At 44.3% G+C, this 15,498-nt stretch overlaps 2 protein-coding genes and 1 long non-coding RNA gene across 4 annotated transcripts; 1 reads left to right on the top strand and 2 right to left on the bottom strand.

Annotated features, from left to right (window-relative positions):
• The first annotated feature begins 145 nt into the window (after positions 1-145).
• On the top strand, positions 146-4,571 carry actr8 (actin related protein 8). The gene is made up of 13 exons (XM_040194450.2): positions 146-491; positions 757-927; positions 1,229-1,339; positions 1,516-1,620; positions 1,721-1,894; positions 1,979-2,072; positions 2,210-2,342; positions 2,653-2,806; positions 2,944-3,039; positions 3,153-3,293; positions 3,382-3,691; positions 3,777-3,940; positions 4,154-4,571. The coding sequence occupies exons 1-13, from the start codon at positions 357-359 to the stop codon at positions 4,295-4,297; spliced, it is 1,932 nt and encodes a 643-aa protein (XP_040050384.1). The 5' UTR covers positions 146-356; the 3' UTR covers positions 4,298-4,571.
• Positions 4,572-4,865: 294 nt separating this feature from the next.
• On the bottom strand, positions 4,866-6,593 carry selenok (selenoprotein K). 2 transcript variants are annotated; one of them, XM_078084747.1, is made up of 5 exons: positions 6,437-6,593; positions 5,839-5,929; positions 5,609-5,683; positions 5,325-5,420; positions 4,866-5,168 (listed from the first exon to the last, which is right to left on the bottom strand). In XM_078084747.1, the coding sequence occupies exons 1-5, from the start codon at positions 6,453-6,455 to the stop codon at positions 5,165-5,167; spliced, it is 285 nt and encodes a 94-aa protein (XP_077940873.1). In that variant the 5' UTR covers positions 6,456-6,593; the 3' UTR covers positions 4,866-5,164. The 2 variants fall into 2 exon arrangements, with proteins under 2 accessions (XP_077940873.1, XP_040050394.1); XM_040194460.2 differs by lacking the exon at positions 4,866-5,168 and having other exon boundaries at positions 5,321-5,420; positions 6,437-6,548.
• A 288-nt stretch (positions 6,594-6,881) lies between these two features.
• LOC120829879 (uncharacterized) lies at positions 6,882-8,615 on the bottom strand. Its single transcript, XR_013451448.1, has 2 exons — positions 8,478-8,615; positions 6,882-8,047 (listed from the first exon to the last, which is right to left on the bottom strand). It is a non-coding gene; the product is annotated as an uncharacterized LOC120829879 (long non-coding RNA).
• Between the last annotated feature and the right edge of the window lie 6,883 nt (positions 8,616-15,498).

The following is a 15,498-nucleotide window of genomic DNA, read 5'->3' on the forward strand; positions in this document are numbered from 1 at the left end:
TACAGTCTTATTTTTCAGTTTGGTATCGGAGTAAAAACGTTTTCAAATTATATTTCCTTTATATATATTTCCTCAAAATATTACATACTCAAGCTAAAGTAACTACATGCAAATTAGAAACAAAGTAATTTTAATATGTTGACAGATGAGTACCTTCGTCACACACAAGAGGCAGTAGAGAGTAAAGATGTCATTCGACAAATAGAAACCACCGGCTTGTAGCACGTGATCAAACACGGAAGTAGAATCTACTGCTTCCACAACTTTCTAAGGTGCTCCGTTGTGAAGCGCAAAGACGTCGCGACTCAATATTCATCACCATCCATCGACTCAGTCGACTGCATCTATCGCCAGCAATGACTCAGGCGGAGAAAGAGCAGGACAGCGGGAAGGAGAAAGAAAAGGAACGAGACAAGGAGAAAGAAAAAGAGCAACAACGCGGCGTGAAAAGACCCATCGCTCCTCCCGTCATCCCGGACCCGCTTCAGGAGGTGAGCTGCTTTCCGGTCCGGGGTTTCAGTGGTCCCGAGACTGACAGCGAACAAGCATCGGTGCATCGGTGCTGGACTCCAGCTGTGCGGGATCGGGAATCCCTGCAGCCAGTTTCACGCGCTGCGTGAGGAACCTTCAGCCAGCAGAGGCCGTTATCGCACAATTCCACGCATTTCACTTGTATGATTTCTAGTTCTGTTGTGCACGACGTGGCTGTTTTGTGTCGATCACCTGCCTCTGTTTGCGTGCTCTCCTCTCTCCCAGCAAATACAGAGTAATTTTATAGTTGTCATCCACCCTGGTTCGAGGACGCTGCGCATTGGCCGAGCGACCGATAATCTCCCGGTGGGCCTCCCCCACGTGATCGCACGCAGACACAAACAAACCGGGCAGCCTCGGTATGAAGATGCCTGGCTGTTGAGAGATGGTCTGAATGTAAGTTGACCAGATTCGCCCTGGCTGTCATTCTGCTGCTCATTGGAATTCAGTTTTGCAGATTAAACTAATAATTCTGTGATGTTTATGGAGTTTTTTTTCCCAGACAACAAGTGTTTTTAAGTCTTTAGAATATGATGTGTAGACCAAGGCACCGCCGCAGAGGGACAATAATTAATTTCGAATTGTTTTCCCGCCTTTCACACCTCCTGCGATTTATACGTCTATTTAATTCTTTGTCTTATTCCACTGTCCTCAAATGAATGTAATGTGTGTGTTTGCATCTTCTTCCTTTTGACAGAAAGCAGAGAGTAATGAGCAGAGACAGAACGGCCTTAAAATGGTGGACCAGGCCATCTGGTCCAAGAAAATGTCCAACGGAGTGAGGAGGACACCTGTATCCGCTGAACAGGTGCGGATTATGAGAGAGAGAAAATTGCTGCATATATTATTATTTAAATTGTATTGGGGAGTTTTTATGATGAAAGGTAAATTACTGCTTGGTGAACAACTCAAGTACCGCATGCTTTCACCTGCAGGAATTCATTTAAGAATCTTTTTTTTTTTTTTGTACCTGTGTGAATAAAGGCCAGAGCTTATAACTGTCAGATCCGTCCGGCAGTACTAGAGAGCAGCCCCAGGGTGAAGTGGACCAACACAGCCCACCAGCCCCATCATCTAGTGGGAGAGGAGGTCGGTCCACGTGTCTGGTAAAATGAGACGTCTAATACCGTAGTGCCTAGTTTCATCCATCTCATGCTCTCCCTCTCTAAATCCCTCCACCACCGTGTAGGCTCTCCATGTAAATCCTTCTGACTGTTACAACATCCACTGGCCGATAGTCAGAGGTCAGCTTAACGTGCACGCTGGCGCTGGAGGCTCGCTGACCGCCGTACTGGCTGACCTGGAGACCATCTGGACTCATGTTATTCAAAAGCAACTGGAGATTCCCCTCAAAGACTTGAAGGTAGGAGAAAGCGCCCCGCGTAATATCACAAAAGGAGATCTGGTTTTCTCACGTTAAAGCGTCGCCTTTGTGGGTTGTTGACAGTATTACCGATGCATCCTACTGGTCCCGGACATCTGTAACAGGCAGCACGTCAAAGAAGTCGTCAACATGTTGCTGCTTAATATGGGCTTCTCAGGTATTAAGTGTATGGCTGCATACACAACTAAAATGTACATAAACAATTTAATCCTCCTGCAATAGCAAATTCGAGGCAGGCTGTCTCTCTTGGCATCGCCTCATGCTCTGTGCTTGTGTGTGTGTCTGGGCGCGCAGCGATCATCGTGCACCAGGAGTCTGTGTGTGCTACATTTGGCAGTGGGTTGAGCAGTGCTTGTGTGGTGGACGTAGGAGACCAGAAGTCCAGTCTTTGCTGTGTAGAGGACGGCGTGTCCCATCGGAACTCCAGGTGGGACTGAGAACCACGTCTATATTTGATTTATTATTTTACTATGATGTACTAAAATTGCAGATATCAGGGATCCCTTTTCCACAACTGTGACACACGCAAGATGACAATACATAATGTTTGAGAAAATAGATAATTTCTGGTTGGTTTGTTTGTTTTTGCATTTCCTTACAATGACATTACCATTAAGCATTAGGTTTGCTTCCCTCATAATAGTTTTGCATTCCCTCTAGTTGGTCTAGTTATGACATGCTGTCAGTTTAGGGAGACAAAGATTTTCATGGTATCTTCCGTCTGTTGTACTTTGCAGATTGTGTTTGGCTTATGGAGGCTCAGATGTGACCCGCACGTTCTTCTGGCTCCTGCAGAGAGCCGGCTTTCCTTACAGAGACTGTCAGCTGTCCAGCAGACTGAACTGTCAGCTGCTACAGCATCTGAAAGAGACCTTCTGCCATCTTAACCAAGTATGTGAGGGGTGGGAGGGTCTGTTTTAAAGTATTTGGGAACAGTGTCTTTTTATGTCACCATAGTCCTTTTCAAGAAACCTGTAGTTATTCAGATGAATTACTAAATGTGTCTTTCGTCCACTTATTCTTAACAGGACATATCCGGACTAAAAGATCACGAATTCCAGATACGTCTCCCAGAGGCCCCGGCTCTTCTCTACCAGGTTCGACTGGGAGATGAAAAATTACAGGTAATTAAGTTTGATATTTTCCAATGTTCAGTCACAAGCTTGTGAACTGGAAGTACTTCATTATCCACGGCCGTATTTGCGTCCCCTCCTTCTCTGCCTCATATCTCTGTTAGGCACCTATGGGTCTTTTCTACCCCACCACATTCGGCATCGTAGGTCAGAAGATGACATCACTTCAATACCGTTCCCAAGGAGACTCCGAGGATCCTCATGATGAACACTACCTGATGGCTACACAGAGCAAACAGGACCAGGTAATACTCAGTAACACAGATATCATATAGTAGTTATTTCTTCTCCACGTTGGAATATGTGTGATTATTATCCCATTTTCTTCACCAGTCCTCCAAATCTGCTGCAGACCGGAAGGGTATGTCCAGACCTGGGGGCGGTTTGGATGGTGAGATGAGCAGTCAGGGAGGAGCTGGCGAGCTCTCTGACCTAAACAGGAGCTGTGGGAGTGGCAGCGGCGGGGGAGGGATGAAAGGGGAGACGGAGTTTGGGCCTGCACAGGGGGAGTGCCTGATGGGGGTCGGGGAGGTGGAGGAGCCCCTGTCTGCTCACCTCTCCAGGAAGACCGCCATCATGAGCCAGTTTGAGAGCAAGGCCCTGGGCCTGGATAAGGCCATCCTGCACAGCATCGACTGCTGTGGTAAGGAGGGACGCATACAATAAGGCATCCGGAGGTTTACGAGGTGTCACATGTAAGCTCATCTTGTATTTCATTTCCTTTTTAGCATCAGACGAAACCAAACGCAAGATGTACAGCTCCATCCTGGTAGTGGGAGGAGGGCTCATGTTTCAAGGTGCTCAGGAGTTTCTACTTCACCGCATTATCAACAAAATGCCGCCTTCCTTCAGGAGGCTGGTGGACAACCTGGAAGTTATTACGCGGCCAAAGGTAACGCAGACTACGCTGGTCATCAAGTCGGATACAGATCGGGCAAAGTTGTATGCCGCTCAGTCGGCTTCATTAAAAAATAATTCCATGCAAGTCAACGGTTTGGGATTCAGATCGGTGCTACAGAACAAACTGTACATACACCCTGTAGAAATGGGCACATTCAATACATAACTCCTCTGGTGTACATATACTGACATGCGTGTGCTCTAGGACATGGACCCTCGGCTCATATCGTGGAAGGGCGGAGCAGTGCTGGCGTGTCTGGACACCACTCAGGAGATGTGGATCCATCAGAGGGAGTGGCAGCGCTTTGGGGTCCGAATGCTCCGCGAGAGAGCTGCTTTTGTCTGGTGAAACCAAACCGATTACACTTGAAAGCAACGCTGAGTCCACACTGCAGGTGTAGCGGGAGCTGCGCGTTCAGGGCAATCCTTTTTTTTTTAGATTATAGTCCGGCTGACGCCATGTTGAAATTTAAACAAACCATCTTCACTTTGTGTCATCCAATAGAAACCCGGATAGTTATTGTTCAATTTTAAAAGTCTTCAATTATATTTTGTAAATAATATTGAAACTGTTGCCTTGTTTCAGATGTGTGTAAATAAACCTAACCAACTTGGATACATAATTGTTGCATTTGGAGTTACGAACATATTGGGTTGAATCACAAGATAGCCTTTAATGCAACTCAATTTATAAACCCAGTAACTCAATGCTCGTAAGACAAACAGGCATTTAAGTTGAAAGCGCCACCAGTTTACTCTGCAAAGACAATACCCCTTTTCTTTGAATATTAAGTAGTTAACTTAAGTATTAAGAACCGGGTCAAAGGGATCCCACCTCAACTTGTCCTTACCGCGGAGGTCAACACGGTGCTGTCGTCACACAATGTGATGTTAATGGAACATGGCAAACTCAGTAGTAACATGTCTAAACATTACACCTTTTAATTAAACATAGATACAAAAAATTGACAATCAACTTCGTGATTTCGAGGAAGAGGGTACCGGGGGGGTGGGGGGGTGTGGATAGCTGCTGCATCGGCCTCTCTGGCCCCTACGTGTAGGAATTCCCAGAAAAGCGTCAAGAAACTGCTCGTCGCAGCGGCAGCCGATGAAGGGGGGCCTCAGCACTGTGACATCAGCACTGTGACATCATCTTTACGGTCTCAGCACGTGGACACTGTGCGAGGCCCCACGCCTACACTGAATGTGTAGGCGTTTACCTAGAGAGAAGCGAGGGTTGTACAATGGAGCAGTTAGATCTTCACATCTCCAGATATGAGAGGCATTTAACAAAACGTGTTTTTTAGGACACCTACCATGTTATACAGCTTCTATAAATAGAAGTTCCAAGGGTTCATTTAAAAAGAAATCCTTACCTTCCTCATCCTCCGCCGCCCATTGGTGGGGCAGAGGGACCTGCACCATGGTTAATTCTCCCCATCCGCCTTCTGCCACCAGGGGGACCTGGAGGACTGTGAAAACAAGTGACGGAGAAGCAGGGACATAAAATGAGGATGGAGGTCTTGAAACGGGCCATCGACTAGTCTAGTTTGTCTCATCCTCTCCCAATTTAATTATTCAAAAACTTGAACTGAAGGGAGGGGAACACTGGGGGAACATGTCCCGGTGTTAGTGAGAGTAGGGAAATGACTGGGCCTACCCTCTGCCGTCACTGAAGCGGGACGCACCAGATTTTCCATCCTTCGTCATGTCGGGGTGAAGTATTGTCTTAAAACTGCCAAGAGGACAAAAGGAGATCAGTGTGGTGTCATGAGGGTGTACAAAAAGCATCACTGTACTTTCGGCTTGAGAACAAAGCCGAGAGACACTTTAGCTCAAAGCAGTACAGCAAACAATACGAAAAACTATCATACAACATACAACACTTACAACAGGCCGATAAAATCCACTGCTCCCCAGAAGAGATCGACCAGAAAGGACAGTCTCCATGGCGACTGGGACCTGCTGTCCAGAACCTGACCTGAGAGAGACGGACAGCGGCGGGTGAGAAATCAGGGTTCACTTAATGGAAAACATCGTGAACTGGCATTCACAATCAAGACCACGTTTCCTTCCTCAATTTGCCAGTTAATGGTTTAAACATACAGACAAGCGGCTCATCAGAACTCCTGAACGAGCCACAACACACTTTTCATCGCCTAACGTTTGACATCACGTTAGCCCTCTAGCTACTATTAGTGGAACTATATGCTGAGCGACAGACGAGCCGCCAGTAGGTATTCCCTTGTAAAAAAAAAACCGTGCTTGTTTAAATCAGATGTTCTTCCTGCTCCGTAGCTAATTAGGCTAACTGCTAATATGCTAACTGTTAGCTTTATGCAGCTTAAAGCTCCACGGCAACTACACATTTCATGTTGAAGTGGTATAGTTTCACTGGAAAAAGTAAGGTACGTCAATACGACAGATAGCGCTGTCTATTTTCTCTCGAAATCAGAAAACTGTTGAAGGCACAGGACAAGCCACTCACCGTTAGACACGTACACCATCTTTAACTTAACAGCTTCCACAGCTTTGTTTACAGCTGATGCTCTACTTCCGGGTTTGTGGGTTCTGCGTCATTCTACGCAACTGTTCGAGACGTACACGTACGTGCATCAATTGTGGAAATAAATAAATAAATGAAACTTATATAATGATGTTTCGTTGATTTTTATGCAATAGAAAAAAATGTAGTTATATAATAACTTTCGAATAAAAATGCTTTACTTTGAATCCACATTAATCTGAGATAAAAATTTGAATTTGTTCTGATAAACTGAAGGATTATGTTGTCCTATACGGATTGAGCAAATTCTTCTACATGTTGAATTAAATAAATATTTGGTAAAAAAAAGGCCCATGGAAACATTTTAGAGAGCCTCACTGGACATGACCACTACAAACAAATGATTATATTGAACATGATGCAATTCTGACGATTCAACCAAAAACCTTTAATGTAACAACAATCATACCGATATACAGCAGTAAAAAGCAACAGAATACAGCAGCGGTGTGAACCAAAAGTCTCATGTATTGTAATACTTGTGTTTTTTAGTACTGAATACTTCCCTCTACATTGTAAATTCAAATGTACCATTCACTTGTAACACAGGAATATGAAAAAAAGCATGTGATAAGTTAGAATTCTGCACAGTTATGCATTCATGCAGAAATAGATACTAAAATCTAGAAACTGAAATATAAGTCCAAACCCAGTGTCACATGTAACAGTGGTCAAAATAAGGGATGATTTTCCCTTAACATGACCAATGAGGCCGTCTTAGAAAGGCAGAAATACAACACACGGGTCTGGTACACGGGCCCGAGGTCCCGTGCTCTCTTCACTCAGCTTTGTTGCGCTGTACTCTTCCTCACCAACGTTGGATTCAGGTTGGATCCTCTCTCCTGTGTAGTATTCTTTGACACTAGCATGAGGTTCAGACACAGGTATGTCTTCCACCGACTTTTGTGTCCCCCACTCTTTGTCACAAGTTTTTTGAGTGCCAATCTCTTTTTCAGTTCCAGGTTTAGTATCCTTTCCATCCGGCTTCCTTGAGTGAGTCTCAACCTCCGTTTTCCGACTGGCTGCTCCTCTAAAAACACCGGCTTTGTGAAGCTCCCGGCGGATCGTTTTTACTGACACGGTGTGAGAGAGCTGTCTGTTCAGCTCCGAGGTTATTTTTGAGGCTGTATACTCTGGGTGCTCATCAACTATCCTGAGAAGTGTCTGTCTATCCTTTTCAGTGAGCTTTGACTTGCGCCCGCTGTTCTTCTTAGCGGACGCCGTTCGTCCGTGCTTGATGTACACGGTCATGACTCTGGAGACCGTTCCCCTCGCCACGTTGAACAGCTGTGCAGTTTTTGTGACGGATGCACCCGATAGTCGTGCAGCAACTATTTGGCATCTTTCGAACTCTGTTAAATCACTCATACTGCTTTTAACACAGCTATTTAGGCGTTAACAGCTTCTTTTGGTGCGCATAGACATCTCAACAGGCAGGTAGGAGGCCAAGCAGCAGCTGTACTCTGTCGTTTGGGGGTTTCCATTATTTGGTACACTGGAGCAGAGAGATGCAGGGTAGGTAATCATCCAAGACTGTGGAGAATAATTAGCAAAACTTAAAAGATATTGCATTTGTTCGACACATCTCACTAAAGATGTTCAGTTTTAATCTGAATCTAGTGACGATGACATCATCAGGACCATCTGAGAACATAACATAACAAGGCTGTTACAATGAAATCAATTCATACTAAAGTACAATTGACCGGCGGCAGTTATACACAAGCAGAGCTAATTGGCATCCGTTCGGCTTTATTGACAGTCACGATTTTCGATTAACTCGGCAGTAAATTTACGTTAATCTTCGATGCTGTAATTTAGGCTAATCAGGTCCGTTAGCTGTGATGCTAGCTTCCTTCACCAAAATAGGGGTTCAGACTGAAGGCACGTTTTGGGTTAAATTACCATTTAAGTGCCACTTAAAGTGTACAGGCGTCTGTATTATTGATGCTGTTTTACTTACAACTAAGACTGCATCGTCGGCAGACTGTGCACCGCTCACGTTACGTAACACCGAGCGGTTCGCCGGGGAGCGGTGACTACAACTTCCGGTTCAAGGTTTTCATAATAAAAGGGTCATGACGACGGCATTTTAAAAACTTTTAACATCGTATTTTACACACAAAAAACACACTAAGCTTGGGCTTAACGATAATAATACCCATTGCATTTTCAATAATAGAAGCAGCACTTTCAAAGTGATTCTTTGGCATTTAACAATATTGTGTTCACTTTAGAGCCACTAGAGGGCAGCAGAGGCAAACGTATGCGAGCCACTGTTACTGTCTGAACGCCGCACTCATTAACAAACTCAGTGTTTATATACAATGTCTTATGTCGATGGAGACCTTTCTGACCCCATGGGGAGCCCTTTGGGTTCTCAGGCGACCCTTTGGCAAAGACTAATGCAACAAAAAGAAACAGCTCAACAACCCACAGTGTCTTAGAGCGTCTTTGAAGCAGCTTGTCACCACACTGTTGTTACTCTGCAGCTGCTTCTGATGGCCGTGACCCCGGGCTAAAGGGGAAAAGGTCAGAAGTTCAGACAAAACAGGACAGTCCTTCTGAGGGTTGACCCATCGAGGGGGGAAAGGTCATAAAAAACAGTCAGGCGAAGAGAACGGGGATCGCGCGTAACAGGATGAGCACGAGAGAAGGCAAGGAGGGTATGGTTTTCCTCATTAAAATGTGTATTTATATGCATTTGTCATGACTTGGCTAACTACAGCATACATAGTGGAATGAGGTTGTGGCCTGCAGTTGGGTAAATAACATATTTCCCTTCCATAATCTCCTTTCTCACAGGTCATGACTTCTTGGTCCCTCTTTGGTAGTCTCCTAATCTCACCTCCATATTTTTGAGAGCGTTCTTACTGCCTGGTCGTGGCTGACACTCAGACATGGTGCATATCCCTGCTTAACACAGGTAAAACTAATCAATCTGCTAATGTAGCTTAAAAAAAGCCATTTCCAGGGGGGAAAGTAAACAGTGTTGTGCTGTGCGGCGTCTTTTCACTTAACATACACACACTGACTGGGTCACACGCTGAAACGCTGCAGACTCTCCTAATCAACTGATATGTAGAGTCTTTCAATCAGGCGTAGGTTGCATCTACATCCATCATTGTGGCTTGTAACAGGAAAGACTGTTTAATTAAACGTGTGTCTGTGTTTTGTCCTTTTATCTTTTTAGGATACAAGTCATGAGGATAAGAACACATCCTTCTTTTATAATCCCAGATAGATTAGTGGGGCTTTTAGAAGAACAGCGTTGTGGACGGATTAGATTATTTGTCTTGTCTACGTCTCATTAATGGTCTTCGAGGCCTGCTGGAGACATGTGCATGAGGTTCAGTCTGAGAGGAAAGGGATGAAGAAAATTGGCAAAGGAGCGATAATGAGAAAATGATGAGGAACATAGAGAAATGTTAGCAGGCCGTTGGTAATTCTTTCTTCCTCCTTCTCACGCCTATTTCCCTTTCACTGTTCCCTAATTACTGCAGTCAAGTGGCGCTCAGCTGTTAATGGTTATTATCAGGGATTAAATAGGACACGGTTTCTGTGCTTGTAGACTCAATAATATGTGGCTGCAACTGATACGAGAGAAGAAAATAAATTGCTAGAAATGATTTGGACTGAACTGTGTGTATATAAAAGGGCAAATTGATAACCTTTAGGAAACAGGGGTTAACTTTATTTAACATTTGGAGGAGACAAGAAGGAGGAACCAGAGAGAAATAGTTTGTTGACTTGTTGGGGGCACACACACACACACACACACACACAAACTCAGAATGGGTATTGGGAACATGCTGTTTTTGAAGGGAGGCCGTGTTGGTGTGTGAGCTCTAAATCTAATCACCCTCAGAAAAAGAAAGACCGTTAATTGTGACCAACTTTTATTAATATTGTTGCCAGTTCTGTCTCCAATATAAAGTTTTAAGTGGAAGTTGTAAGTCCATAGACATGGCGAGGACAGCGGTTGAAGCAGTATTTTCATTTTTCATTTCAGTGAAAGTAGCTGTAATATTGTGTAGAATCTGATGGACTGTCATGAAAGCACTTAAATGCGACTACTTATATATTGTTGGCCATTTCCCAAACGTTTCAATGATGAGGTGTTGATCTGTAAAGTAACTAGTTGGCCTAACCATTTATACATCTATTATATATATATATATATATATATATATATATATATATATATATATATTAGTTACAGGTCCCTGCTGCATGTGAGAGGATGATTGTGATGTTTGTCTGTTCTCATAAATGTAATACGTTGCGTTCATCACTTCATCCATCAAGTCAGTCAACATAAAAATGAGCAGATGCAGGAAATTACATGTTAACTTAATGAGAAGCCGTGAATTCCTGAATGACAAAAACCGACTACGGGAGCCCATCATGTCTCATCTAATGTGTCCCCTCTGAGTGGAGGCCGGGAGGAAGTTTGGAGAAGGCAGAAAGTAAAAAGGTGAGGAGCGACGAATGGGCCAAACTGAGGCGAAGGAAGAGGACAGACGACTGTAAGGATGTGACTTCTGAGGGTGAACCACACTGCAGCTGGGAGGGGTCGAAGGTCAGTGTGCGGCCTTTAGGGAAATGATCACGCGCTCATGAATCATCATGGCAGCTCATAACTTAAGTGTGTGTGTGTGTGTGTGTGTGTGTATTCCCACATGTGCTTGTTAGTGTGTTTGCCCGTGACTGTATGCGCGTACAACTCTGTGTCCACTTTCTCCCTGATGAACGAAAAGCACTTTCCTTCAGAGTTCAGAGGTTAAATTCTTGCACTGGAAACATTTAGACATTCAAACCTTTTCAGGCACTTGGGAACACAACCCCCCTCCCAACACACACACACACACACGCACACACACACACAAAAGAGAGTAGTAAATCCACCAAAGGTACAGTTAACCAAATAACTGTCAATATATGCATCTTTAAAAAAAGATACGCTGTTCCAGGGACGGGATCAGCATATGAAAAAAAGGAAATCTGAAAATGTCACATAAGACAGAATTAGTTATTGAAACATTTTGATTGTTTCATTCTTAGTATTTCTGGTGTTTGACACGTAGCACAATTCTTTTTTTCCATAATGGCTTCTTACCCTCTGTTGCTGGATTTTGAGAAAGGGTTCGACTGCCTCTGTTCTCAGGTGATCCTGATGAGCATCCAGTCGACTCAGAGGAACAGTTGCAGTCAGCTAAAACGAATGTGCCAAAGAATAAAAGAAGCTGCATCTGTTGTTCTCAGCGGAGGTGCACCTGCCTCACACCTCACTGCGGTTCTTTCTCTGTGTCTGCGTACAGTATTAACATTAGTTTCTTCAGCCAAAAAAAACAAAGCCATGACCATCGACTGGGGGATGAAAAAGAAAAAGAATCCTACCTCAAATGACTACTCAAACCACTGTGCGATGCCTGATCTGATTTAGTACATGACAGCATAAGTGCTGCATGTTGTGCAGGACGTTCTAGAAGTGAAATGGCCTGTGAAATGTCCTCAAAAGAAAACAGGAATTTCATTCATGATTTACTCTCTTTTTAACCCTTTCTCTCAAGAGAGCAAGAACAGCAGCCCGCTGTCGCCTCTTACACACACACACACACACACTCACTCATCACACACTTTGTAAGCACACACACACACACACACACACACACACACACTCATCACACACTTTGTAAGCACACACACTGGTTGAGTCAGATGTTCTTAGATGCAAACATTTGAGTGTCATAACACTAACTGATGAATACATTAAGACAGCGGTTCCCAAACTTTTTTTCCTGCGCACCCCCTTCCATGTCTCAACCGGGTTGGCGCACCCCCAATTCACACTTAAAAAAAAAACGCAACAAAACTTTGTTTTATCGTCATATAGACTCATGTTTAAACATGCGCAAATAACCACAACACGCATGACAATAACAACATCAACACAAGCTGAATTAAAATGCAATGAATTACAAACGATCCACAACATTAAAAAGAATAGGCTCCGAAATAGATAAAATAAATAAAAACGGAAACTTCAAGTGCGACAATAAAATTAGCCTACACACGATCCACAACATAATTAAGTAACAAAGAGCGGCTCAAACATAAACTAAATTAAAAGACAATAAAAGAGAATCCATCTGCAAGTCTAGCGCAAAAGTCGCTCAGCCTGCAGAGAGAGAGAGAGAGAGAGAGAGAGAGAGAGAGAGAGAGAGAGAGAGAGAGAGAGAGAGAGAGAGAGAGAGAGAGAGAGAGAGAGAATGTGTTAGTATTCCCAACACCCATGTTAATGCGACGGGTGGGCTTGCATCTTGGCACAAAGCTCTTCAAAGTTTGGCGCAATGGAAGACAGTTTAAGCCGCAATTCCTTCTCAACATCATCCAGTCTTTGCCGATGTTTAGTTTTAACTGCTGCCATAGCAGAGAAACCAGCCTCGCAGAGATAAGTTGTGGCGAAGGGCATCAAAACTCTCAAGGCTTGCTTTGCCAAGACTGCGTATGATGTCAGTGACTCGGTCCAAAAATCCACAAGTGGCTTTCGTTTGAACTGTAACTGCAGTGCTCCATCAGATGACAGCTCGATCAGCTGCTCCTGCTCGTGAAATGACAGCTGTGGGACGGGCAGGGAAACTTCAAATGGGTTGCGAATCCAAGCGCCAGATGTGTCCATAGGTGGAAAGTGTTTCCGTAGCTGCTCGGCGAGTTGGTTGAGGTGTTCAATTATGAGCGTTTTTACATGCTCACCCAGGTGCACGTCATTTTCCACCAAGAACTCGTGAAGCGTAGGGAAACACGGGTGTGTGTTCCCACTCACACAACTTGCCCAGAACCGTAGCTTCTTTATCATGGCCTCAACCCTGTCTTGTGTGTTGAACACAGTTACACTGACTCCCTGCAGACTTAGATTGAGTTCATTCAGAGCTGAGAAGATGTCCGCTAGATAGGCGAGCCTTTTCAGAAAATCTTCGTCATGCATACTGGTGGCCAAATGAAACGGATTCTCCTCAAAAAACTGCTGCAATTCGTGCCGGAGTTCAAAGAGCCTTGTCAGCACTTTGCCGCGGGACAGCCAACGCACCTCTGTGTGCAGCAGCAGTGATTTGTGTTCGCTGCCCATCTCGTTACATAACAGTGTGAATATTCGTGAATTTAGTGGACGAGCTTTAATGAAGTTCACCAGTTTGACTGCGTCGTTCAGCGCTGCAAGTAGATCAGCTGGCATGTTTTTGGCTGCGAGGGCCTCTCTGTGAATACTGCAGTGTAACCAGCTGATGGATGGGCAGACTCTCCTAATATGAGCTATAAGCCCTGTGTGTTTCCCCGTCATTGATTTTGCCCCGTCTGTGCAAATTCCCACACAGCGCTCCCAGTCGATGCCATTGGTCCTCATAAAAACGTCAATTAAATTGAAGATTTCCTGTCCGGTTGTTCGGGTAGCAAGGGGCCGACAGAACAAAAACTCTTCTTGTACCGATCCTTCAAAAAGGTAACGGACATAGAGAAGAAGATTGGCCAGATTTGCAACATCTGTAGACTCGTCTACTTGCAGAGAGTAAAACTCACTTTTCTTCACACGGCTGAGTATTACAGCCAGGATGTCTTCAGACATGGCATCAATGCGGCGCGACACAGTGTTATTGGACACAGGAATCATGTCCAACTTTTTTGCCTCTTTCTCTCCAATCATACACGCCACCATTTCTTTGGCCGCTGGCAAACACACGTCTTCGGCCATTGTGTGCGGCAGCCCCTTTCTCCCTAGTCTGTAACTGAGCAGATATGAAGCCCGTAGTGCGTCTTTCGTAGACCCAACGCATGAATGAAACTGCATTTTCTTTTGGCTTTTCTGCAACTCCTCCAATTTCGCTTTAAAAAATGTAAGGGGCTTGTGACTTAAATGGCCATGCTTCGTGTGCATGTGACGACGGAGATAAGATGGCTTCAGACAGCTGTTTGCTAGAACCTCACTGCACAACACGCACTGCGGCTTCGGACAATCTGTATCGCCGATCCAAGTGAAGCCCAGACCCAGATAATTGTCATCATATTTTCTTCTTTTTTTTCCCGTCTGGTGTTCACCCTCATCACTTCTTTTTTGGCATCTCCTACCCTGCTCTTCGGTTTCCTCCCGTGCATCTTCTGACTCCCGCTCATTTTCTGTCTCTATCCTCTCCGTCTCTGTTGCCTCCAAATCCTCTCTCTCTCTTGGTCCCTCTCCTCCTTCGTGACTAATAACTTTATTATAAGACGTCCCACTTGACAGTTTCCCTGATTTCAGCCAGTTAAGCATATTTACACAATCAATGAAACGAGTTGGCGCGCATATTGCCTAGCGGCTGCAGTGTATGAAAGAAGAGCATGCGTAGAAGAAGACAGCTGCTGTCTTCTTCTACGTTTCTATCAAAAAATAATATATTATAGTATTTATATTTAAAATAAAAGCGATTACAAAGGAAATGTTTACTTACTTTCATGCTTTTTTATTGTATGGAAAAATCCTTTTATATATGTCAATGAAAAAATCCCACTTAAAAAAACTGACCGCCATTATATTTTTCCTCTCGCGCACCCCCTGGTGGCAGCTCGCGCACCCCTGGGGGTGCGCGCACCACACTTTGGGAATGGCTGCTTTAGATAATACATCTATTGCAGTAATATGTTCAAAACGAATGATAATGCTAATTAGCTTGTTATGCGCGAGCATATGGACGCGCGAGTTACGTCGGCTGGCCGTCCTGGCGACTCCCCCCATCAGCATATAACTGGTAAAAGTTGCTACAAACGAGAGGGTAGTGGGTGCGCTTAACATGGCTATGATTTTTTTGTAGCTAACTAGTACACACAATGGACACAATATTCAGCAATTTTGGTGAATAATAAGCAAAGATCATCGATTCAGCCTTAAAGCGTATGGTCACATTAGTTAAGAATATATTGTGGATATTGTCAGAATGTCAGTGTAAACTCAGTTT

This window comes from Gasterosteus aculeatus, chromosome 2, assembly GCF_964276395.1.
Source record: "Gasterosteus aculeatus chromosome 2, fGasAcu3.hap1.1, whole genome shotgun sequence".
NCBI lineage: Eukaryota > Metazoa > Chordata > Actinopteri > Perciformes > Gasterosteidae > Gasterosteus > Gasterosteus aculeatus.